Source organism: Eremomyces bilateralis (genome assembly GCF_010015585.1).
Source record: "Eremomyces bilateralis CBS 781.70 unplaced genomic scaffold P152scaffold_41, whole genome shotgun sequence".
Classification (NCBI taxonomy): Eukaryota; Fungi; Ascomycota; class Dothideomycetes; order Eremomycetales; family Eremomycetaceae; genus Eremomyces; species Eremomyces bilateralis.
In genome coordinates, this window is record NW_022985107.1 from 1 (window position 1) to 9,624 (window position 9,624).

Here is a 9,624-nt window from a genome sequence, read left to right on the forward strand (position 1 = left end):
CCATGCTAACAGTCGTCTCCAGGGATCGAATATTTTGTCTAATCAAGGGCTCCGTATCATCCAGATACCCGCTTGATGCGACAGTCGGAGGCTCGCATGTTAGGATGTCCATTTGGGCGACGCGTGTTGGATTTTGGCTTCTAGTTGACTGGTGTTGATGGTCTGATGGCGATTCCGAGCGCCTCGAAGGGAGAATTTCTGACGAGTGACCCCACTCCACTCCACCACAATGTGATCTGAGGTGGAAAAAATATTATGAGAAGGATAATGTGCATCAGCAGAATGTATTTGATAGATTTTTTAGCATACTAGGCTACTTGTTGTGAGTATTGAGCTGCTTCTGCACGACACGCCGAACGCCCATACAAATCGTTTCGGTCCTTTTACCCCAACATTATGAGTTCATTTCGATTTGTCTGTAAGTAAAACTAGGTTCAAAAGATGGCCAGTAACCAAGATATATTGTCGAACACAAGCGTACTTTTGCTGAAGCCTCACGTTGGGAGTAGAGACCGAATTGGACCCTTTTTTTTGGGAAAAGGTATCATATCTTTCAACTTTTTAACACATTTTCCCCAGACGTTGTATGAAGACTTGTCTTGTATACGCCTTACCCGAAGGGGCTAAGGTGCTGATGTAAGCAAGCAAGTCGTAATCTAACGTCTGGCATTGTGAGATAATCAGGTGACCTCCGTGTGACAGATTCAACCCTTGTCCTAATCAGGCTTAGGCTCCCAGTCTTAGCCAACCAAGGGTTTCAACCCATAACAAGCAGCAACTCTACAATCCAGCCAAATTACCAAAATATGACCTGATCCTCTTTCCAAAGACTATTCTTGATTAGTACCAAGTAATAAGACACAATTAGGGACACATACTCCACACTGGGATTATCCCCAGTCCAATTGCGCCACTGACCCCACCAAGGATTCCAAAGGTGCCAATGAAGCCTTGAAGATCGATGAATCCATACACGCCAAAGGAGATCCCAAATGAAATGATATTTCGTAAGGCAGAAACGACCACCAGAAGGGAACTGTGACCAGTTAGTGACTGGGCCTCCTGATAGATACTGACTTACCCTGCCATGTTTGGGTAGCACTCAATCGCATACACTGAAGCCACTGAGTTAATAGATATGAAGCCGAATCCCAAGATGGCATTCGACACGAAGAACCAAATCCAGTGATACTTCTCCGGGTGCTCGCCAATATCACCGAACCAGACATTCCCAACAATAGTGGCAATGATCGGCAAAACCAGATTTATGAGTTGATGCTCTGGCTCGCGAAGCCCATTGTTTCGCTTTGTTAGTCTTCCCGCAAGCCAGTCTCCACCAATACCGCATATGGCAAAGCTGAAGATAGAACCAACAAACAGTGAGATCGTAACGAAGCCAAGGGAGGATTGAGGGAATGAATAAGGAGGGAGCAGAAGGACCACTCCGCCTGCCATCTGGTTTGCAATATTCGTCCCAATGCTTGCGGAATTCAGAAGGATGATCCAGAGAATGTTCGGAAGGAGGAGCGACTGTCCCATTTCAATCAATGTGTGCCATGCCTGTGGCCACTCCCGATATTGAAATACCGTCCAACCCCACCGCTTGCGGCCATGTAGGCCGTGGTCGATCTCGGGGCGAAGTTGTCCCTGGGAGACGAGGCTAAGGTCACCATCTATGTCTCATTAGCGAACCGGGCGTGGCCATTGTGGAAGCCGTACCAAGTGATTTTTGACTCCGAGGAAACTTGGTCTCTGGGACAAATACGAAGATCAGAATGAATGCGAGGCCTGCAGGGATCGTCATGATCCAGTAGAACCAGCGCCAGCCCAGATCAGCAACAATCCGAGACGACGCGATACCTAGTCCGCATGCCATGACCCCCTTCAAGATGGTCAGTAGTAGTATTGTCAACGCAGAGTAGACGCCTTACACCGCTAGCCCAGATAAAACCAATGTACTTGTTGCGTTCATGGATGAACGACATATCCTGGAGTATTAACGGGACCAGAGATTCGATGGCGCCAGTGCCTAGAGCTTGGATGCACCTAGCGGCAAGATGACTTTCCAGACTCGTGCTTCCCGCCGCCCATGGTAGTGTGGCGGCGGCCAGTACAGCGGACAGGAGCATGACAGGACGCCGCCCAATGGCATTGGCTAGAGGAATCGTGAAGAAGTTGGCCAATCCTAAAAAGAGCGAAGGGAGCGATCCCAACATGCTAACTTGCGCAGAGGTCGGCTTCCCTGGAATCACAGGAAATGCCTTCGCCATGTCGGCACTCTTGTGACCATGCGGCCCGGGGGGAGGCGCCGGGACTGGACCGGACCCAGACATTTGATTGAGCATCTTCGGGTCGAGCCCCGAATATTCAAAAATGAACACTGGAATCATGCCCGCAATACCGGCTTGAACGGTGAGTCCAATGGATCCAACTGGGAGATAGGTTAGAATGTGTCGCACCGCAGATTCAAAGTTCTTACAAAGACATAATGCTGCCACGCAGGCCCATTTTCTCCATTGTGGCAAGTTCAGAGGATCTGCTGATATTAGACGATTGATTTGCACCTTGGAGCATACGCACCAAGTGGATCTGAAGATGGGATTGGGATGAGTCTTTGTTGTCCATTCAGGTACAAGTCAACTGTTCCTGTAACATGATGGCGTTGAGCCGATTTTCCAGAGACAGAAGGGGATATGACTTCCATCTCTTCGACTAAGGGTTTCCATTTCTCGACGACAGTCTTCTCAGTCTCGTACGATCGAAAGTTTCGGTCGGTCATGGCAATGTAATGTACAATGAGTACAAGGCAAGGCGTGGTACAATCTTCTAATCTGAATACTTAATGTCCCGTTAGAACATTTGATGACTGTTCTTTGTATAGCTCGAATTTCCGTCCGTCGTGCAGTAGACTGATATAAGCGGTGCCAGCTATCGACGCGCACGTGACTTCGGTAACGTGGGGATTTGTAGTAAAGCTGAAATTTCCATAAGAAGGATGATATAAGGCGTCCGTTTCGGATTCGACTTTAAAGTAACATGTAATTGAAGTCTACAGTGCACGGTGCCCGCATACCCGACATGTCCGAAGCCAACGCCGCAACTGGCCTTCGATTGGCTCCCATGATCTATTTAACAAATTCTTCTATCCCAGGGAATGTTTCATCGAACACTCAGATAGATAAATTATTGATAACTACTACACTAATTATGGCCTAGTTGTGAGATACTGTAAAGGGAAATGATCCACCTACACCCCTCCAAAGGCTCATCCTACACCCTTTGCACCTGATTTCAAATTTATGCGCTCTGATTGGTCCATTTAGAAGCGGTCATAGAGCACGTGACTTATTTTGATGACGTTCCTATGGCGCGGGCACCCTATCACCCATTTTGGGCACCCCCACCACCCATTGTGGGCAGCCCCATCACCCGTCTTGGGCACCCGACCACCCATTGTGGGCACCTACGACTGCCCGATTTAGGTAGACCCTATCCCCCGTTTTGGCTTAGCCGCTCGTTGCGGTGGGACAGAGTCGCAGAGTGGTCGAGAGCCGTGTACGCGGGAAAGTGTGCCCAAAAGTCGTGGTACGGGGTGCCCAAAATGGGTAGGGTGCCCGCGCCATAGGAACGTCATCAAAATAAGTCACGTGCTCTATGACCGCTTCTAAATGGACCAATCAGAGCGCATAAATTGAAATCACGTGCAAAGGGTGTAGGATGAGCCTTTGGAGGGGTGTAGGTGGATCATTTCCCTACTGTAAATAGCGGTTTCGCTCAATCCGGTGATTAATGCAGCGACACGGTGGAAAACCCCGTTAGATTCCAAAATGTTGAAGGGGTGATTAGTCAACCGCATCTGGGTGCGGATTATATAGCCTGCAGACTTCCCACCTTTCTAGGCTGTTCATAAATCGAAAACTAAGGATCATATTGTACACCAAATATCAGCGAAGGCATTGGCAGGCCTTGGATTTTTAGTTGGACTTAGGGCGATGGTAGTTGCTTGAATGCTGGTAACGGGGGAACTTTATGTATGTAATAAAAGTCACAGTCGCACTTTGGGCCTGGCTCTCAGCAGGATCTCGTGGATCTTTAAGAGACCGTAGATCTTATTTTGCTCTACTGATATACCGATGTTCAGAACACATCATATAATAAGAACAGATGCACGTGTATGCTTTGCATACGCTGCGGCATCATGAGCGAATATGAAATCATTCGTGATTTGTGCTTGGGTTGTCAGTCTCGCCGTGCGCGAAGTAGATGAAACATTTGACATACGGCTGATAGTCCTCTCCCCTGCCTTCTGATCCCTCGACATCTGAACAATCGTAGATGCGCGCGGGTGCCGACATTGCTGATACAGCGTAAGGATCCCAGGAACCTGACTTGCTGTCGTGCCAAATCGGAGAAGCGGGCCTAGAGTGACAGCATCTTCCAAGGACTGAGCACCACCTTGAGCTTGGTCTTCGAACATTAGTCTAGTTATCGGAATCAAGAGGATTCACTCACGGGGCAACATTGGATGTGCTGCATCCCCCACCAGTGCAAATCTTCCCTTGACCCAAGATGGAATGGGATGTCGCTGAAGGAGCTGCCAATGCTTCACGTCCTTTGCCTTTTTCAGGCATGCCAGGACCGACGGGGCAAAATCGCTGTATGATTCGAGCAGATCCTCGGTCGACGACTCAGTTTGCCAATCTACACATGTCAATAAATGGTGTGGACCACAGGCTTAAGGGCATACCGGTATCGTCAGTCTCGGTCCCCTGAGGGTGGATGCAGACAAAGTTGAGTAATTCGTCATTCCTGCAAGGGTAGATGACCACACGTTTGGTAGGAGAAGCAATAATCCGACAGTACCCATTTCCACGTTTCATCGCAAGGCATTTGGGATCGTCATAGATCTCATTAGAATCTAGGACAAACCGATAGCAGGAGTCGCCCACCGCATATGGCTTATCGGCGCCAAAGACCGCTTCTCTGCTTACCGACTATCTCAAGGTCAGTAACTATTACCGCGTCGGAAAATAATCAAACAAACATAGACCCCATCAGCACCAATTACGAGATCGGCATAGTGGGTGTCCCCATTTTGCAAGGTCACAGCCCCAGCCTCGGGATCTATGCTTTCGACTTTTGAGGAAAGATGGAGCTCAGGAATAAGATTGCCTTGTCGGGGAGCGAGCGCCAGGAGCTTTAGTTCATTGTGCAAATCCACTCGGTGCACGAGATACCATTGCTGAATGCCGTCAGCTAGGAGTCGAGAACTGAGGTTCCTTGCCTTACATATCCGTACTTTGATTTCGCATCACTAGTGTCAATCTCTATCACCTGTTTGGCAGAAGCGCTTTCATGTACAGAAATCTGGGACAGGAATCAGCGATGATAGGACTTCATTTATGTTCCGATCATAGCATACACCAGCACAGATGACGCCCCGGAGGCGAGCAGCATCATATCCGAGGAATTCCAATGCACGAGTTGCATTTGGGCCGACGTGAATGGCAGCTCCGACTTCGTTGGCAAAACGTGACTGCTCGAAAATGTAAATACTGGTTAGCCAGACAGGTTTAGAACTTCAGATGAGATACTTATCTTGACCTTGTGTCCCGCCTGTCGAAGGGCAGCAGCGGAAGCTAGCCCGGCGATTCCAGCACCGATAATGATAACGTTGAGCGGTTCTGCAGGAGGAGGCGCGGGTGGGACCTGGTGGTTTGGAGGGCCAAGGAGGCCTAATGGCCCGTTTGATGACTCAGCAGCCATGGTAGGAGGGTACTCGCTATGCACTTAGGACAGCTATTTGGGCGGGAGAATCCGAGAACAGGAAGTCGACCTCGCTAGGAGCACCTCTGGGGGGGCCTCATTGCTTCTTGATTAAATCCAACCGTGGCTTTCACATTAAAATGAATGATTTTTTGTATTGCATTTCACCGGCTCCCCACACGTGTCGCCACAATTCCACGAAGTACACGACAAAGGCATGGAACCACAAGACATCGGACAAACACAGGCATGAAACGCAAAGGAATGATTTGAGCCTGGTGATCGAGCCAACCTCTCCCCATTCGTGGTTTGTAAGTCTAATCTTGGGCATCTAATTCACATCGAATATGGTCGGTGCCAGTTCCTCGCCGTTGACAACGACCTTTTCAGCAGGCAACAGTACGAATAAAATCCGTGCTGCTTCTTGGGTCCGATTGTGCCAGGCGTGAATGGTTCCCCTCTGAATGATCGTCTCTCCCTCCTTCAGCGTCGTCTCAGTCTTGTCATCCAACTCTAAAACCACAGCCCCTTTGAGAACGACCCCGACATCAAGGCTTGCGGTTCGATGCATTGGAGAATATTGTCCTGGGGACATGTCAACCACCCGAACTGTCGTCCCAGTGGCATCGCTGAGTGGGATGGCCTTGTTTTGGTACTCGGTCCATGGGCCTTGAATTTTGGCCGGCGCGTTTTCCGTTCGCCACAGATGAATGAATCCTCTCACCGGTGGTGCTGCATTGTTGGATTGGGGAGTAGACTTCGCGCCTGGTAGAACCGACCTGGGGTCGAAAGGATGAAAGGTGCAATCGTCGTCAATGACTGCACGACCATTGTCGTCGTGGCCGGTAATAATTCGACGAATAGGAGGTAGACCCAACATTCTGGTGTGCCGTCGTCGCATGCAAGAGTATCCGATCGAATGCACCGGGCCAGGAGCAATTAAGCCAAGCTGGAGCAATATATGCAGTGTCGGAAACGCGGGGATGATCCGACGGAGACGCTGATGAACCACAACAGCGGGTAGGCACAGCGATCAACGGCGTAGTGGCCGGCGGGGTCAAAGGTAAGTAATTTCACTTCTCGTTCCACGGCAGTACGTCCTTTTGGGTCTTTTGTCGATAGAGCCTAGGATATTGGCGGACGAAGAGAACGCAACACGGCTCTCATTTGGTCCCAGTTCTAGAACTCGCAAAGTCACTTCCTGTTGCACCAAGATGTTGCTCAACATTCGAAACATCGCGAAGAAGGACTCTTCTTCGTTTCCGTACATTGTTGAACAAAATGTCAGCGTGCCACTGCGCACCTACGAAACTGGTCTGGTTCGTGTAAACATTTACCGGCCCCATGATTCGGATACCGGAAGCCAATATCCTGTTCTCGTCACATACGGCCCCTACGGCAAAGACGTTCATTATCGCAATTTCCGGAAGAGCTCATTCGATGAACTGGACCCTGAGTATCAATCTGCTCATTCTGCATGGGAAGTTCCAGACCCGGTATGGTGGACTTCTCATGGCTATATACTGGTCCGGGCGGACGAGCGGGGAGTAGGACAAAGCCCCGGCATGATGGATACCATGAGCCAGGGCACAAGTGAGGCGTTCTTTGATGTTATCACTTGGACCACCGAACAACCATGGTCGACTGGGAAGGTTGGCCTCCTTGGAATCAGCTACTATGCGGGCACGCAATGGAGGGTTGCGGCAAGAAAACCCAAGGGGCTTGCAGCGATCGTCCCATGGGAAGGAATGTCGGACTACTACCGCGATCGATGCCGTCATGGCGGAATTTATTCAAATGCATTCATTAGTGCGATTTCCCCTATTGCTGTATGTCAAGCACTAACGGATAGAAGGATTCTGGTGGAACCGCCAGGTCAAAGTCAACCAGTACGGGCGTGCCCGCCCAGAGGGCTCACTAGTCCCTGCAACGATTGAAGGGACTTTGAGCGAGGAGGAGTTGAACAAGAATCTACGGGATCAGACGGTGGACAACCGCATCAACAAGTTCATGGATGAGCCGTATTACGCAACGAGAGACTACAACATTGAGGATATTGAAGTTCCATTGCTGAGCGTTGCGAACTGGGTGAGTCGCTCCAAGCCTGTTCAAGGAGCGTACTAACTTCCATCAGGGTGGGAGTCTCCTTCATCTTCGTGGCAATGTTCAGGGGTACACACATGCCAGCTCCAAGTACAAATTTCTTCGCTTCATCACTGGTCGGCATGACCTGCCATTCTATCAGCGCGAAGAAGTTCTTTTGCAAAAGTCATTCCTGGACGCCTTTCTCAAGGGGGAGGACGATCGAGGGTGGACTCATGGAGAAGTGAATCCTGTATCGGTGATTCTCCGAGAGGGGGATGTGGGATTCAATAATGCAGAGAAGGAGAAGCAGTTTCAAAGACGCGAGGAATCGGCATGGCCACTTCCACAAACTCGGTATACTAAATACTACTTACACTCGGACAAAGCCATGACACTGGAACCCCCACCAACCGAAACCCAGAACACGTTGCAATGGAAGGCGATGGAAATGGCTCCACAACCTGCAAGACCACCGCAAGCTCGAGGCCCCCCTCCTGTGCGAGACTTCTCGAAGCAGCCCAGCTCCGGCATGTTGAAATTCACCACGGCACCGTTTCAAGAACGCACGGAGTTTACCGGTCATGTTAGAGCACATCTTCACGTCCGCATTCCGCAACAACCCGGACAGACGCCTTCGGACATTGATCTTTTTGTCACAATCCGGCACCTAGATCCAAACGGTAAAGAAATCCACTACACAGGAACCGCTGGGGACCCCGTCCCAGTTACGAAAGGATGGCTACGCTGCTCGCTTCGCACAACCGACCCAAGTCATCCTCACCATCGAGATTACTTACCGCACCGAAACTACCGTTCCACTGACGTGCAACCTCTGCAGGTTGGAGAAACGTACGCTGTGGATGTGGAGATTTGGCCCACCAACGTCGTGGTGAGTCCTGGAAACACTCTGGTCTTTGAGGTGGCGGGAGCAGACACCCAAGGCTGTGGCGTCTTTATGCATGATGACCCGACCGATCGACCCGAGGAGGTTTTCAAGGGACTCAATGAGCTGGTTTTTGGGGAAGGCGACGGCAATTATGTCACACTCCCTCTCATTCCTCCAGCATGATACGAGCCATTATGAAAGCCTAAATTTAGTTCACAACTCTGCAAAGCTCTAGTCTAGACGTTTTGTGATGCCAATTCGAGGCTACAGCACTGAAAGTGAAGGGTAGCTAGTGTCGTGAATGTTTCGATCGTCTGCGCTGGGACGAATTTGTCACTGGTTAGATATGGATATACATAGCAGCAACTTGTACATGCCCGTTAAATTCCATGTTTCAATCGTAATGTTGACATGATAAATGTGGCCTAAGTCAACGGACCCACTTTCCATGCAACCCAGATTCCGTGCACCCCTTGAGATAATACGTAGATACGTAGAGCGCTTTTGATCAATGAAATAAATTCAACAACACCATCTAATATTTTCAGGAGGCCTCGTATTAATGAAGAGGCTGACCAACAAGCTAGGGCTGGACACGAATATTCGATTACGAATATTCGTACGAATATTCGTAGTCGAATACGAATAAAATTTAGAATTTCCGCTTACTAATATTCGTACGAATAATATTCGCATTATTCGTAATTATTCGTAATTATTCGTAAATCTCTGAAGCTATTTCCATGTATCTCGCAGCATCATAAGACGCCTCATAGTCTCTGCACTCATTGAGCTCCTCCGCACTCCTAAGAGATCTCTTCCCCCACTGAACAGTCTTTCGACTGATACCCCAGATGCTGGTATAGCCAAATAATCTCTGGCAGCTG

General features: G+C 49.5%; 4 protein-coding genes across 4 annotated transcripts; 1 reads left to right on the forward strand and 3 right to left on the reverse strand.

Annotated features, from left to right (window-relative positions):
* Window positions 1-864: 864 nt before the first annotated feature.
* P152DRAFT_405985 (MFS general substrate transporter) lies at window positions 865-2,704 on the reverse strand (the record flags this gene model as incomplete). Its single annotated transcript, XM_033676844.1, has 6 exons — window positions 865-1,036; window positions 1,082-1,673; window positions 1,720-1,882; window positions 1,932-2,431; window positions 2,480-2,539; window positions 2,581-2,704. 6 exons carry the CDS (start codon window positions 2,702-2,704, stop codon window positions 865-867), a joined length of 1,611 nt encoding a protein of 536 aa, XP_033529773.1.
* A 1,338-nt stretch (window positions 2,705-4,042) lies between these two features.
* P152DRAFT_517750 (FAD/NAD(P)-binding domain-containing protein) lies at window positions 4,043-5,766 on the reverse strand (the record flags this gene model as incomplete). The annotated part of the gene is made up of 8 exons (XM_033683027.1): window positions 4,043-4,230; window positions 4,282-4,467; window positions 4,513-4,701; window positions 4,748-4,994; window positions 5,045-5,242; window positions 5,290-5,367; window positions 5,423-5,536; window positions 5,605-5,766. 8 exons carry the CDS (start codon window positions 5,764-5,766, stop codon window positions 4,148-4,150), a joined length of 1,257 nt encoding a protein of 418 aa, XP_033529774.1. The 3' UTR covers window positions 4,043-4,147.
* A 331-nt stretch (window positions 5,767-6,097) lies between these two features.
* P152DRAFT_453088 (cupin domain-containing protein) lies at window positions 6,098-6,646 on the reverse strand (the record flags this gene model as incomplete). Its single annotated transcript, XM_033678338.1, has 1 exon — window positions 6,098-6,646. The coding sequence occupies one exon, from the start codon at window positions 6,644-6,646 to the stop codon at window positions 6,098-6,100; it is 549 nt and encodes a 182-aa protein (XP_033529775.1).
* A 217-nt stretch (window positions 6,647-6,863) lies between these two features.
* P152DRAFT_485666 (alpha/beta-hydrolase) lies at window positions 6,864-9,072 on the forward strand. Its single transcript, XM_033682060.1, has 3 exons — window positions 6,864-7,575; window positions 7,622-7,854; window positions 7,901-9,072. The coding sequence occupies exons 1-3, from the start codon at window positions 6,981-6,983 to the stop codon at window positions 8,918-8,920; spliced, it is 1,848 nt and encodes a 615-aa protein (XP_033529776.1). The 5' UTR covers window positions 6,864-6,980; the 3' UTR covers window positions 8,921-9,072.
* Window positions 9,073-9,624: the final 552 nt, after the last annotated feature.

Coding starts and splice junctions, on each gene's coding strand:
- P152DRAFT_485666 (XM_033682060.1), top strand. CDS start 6,981: ATGTTGCTCAACATTCGAAACATCGCGAAGAAGGACTCTTCTTCGTTT. Junction 7,576..7,621: donor TTATTCAAATGCATTCATTA/GTGCGATTTCCC, acceptor AACGGATAGAAG/GATTCTGGTGGAACCGCCAG. Junction 7,855..7,900: donor TGCTGAGCGTTGCGAACTGG/GTGAGTCGCTCC, acceptor AACTTCCATCAG/GGTGGGAGTCTCCTTCATCT.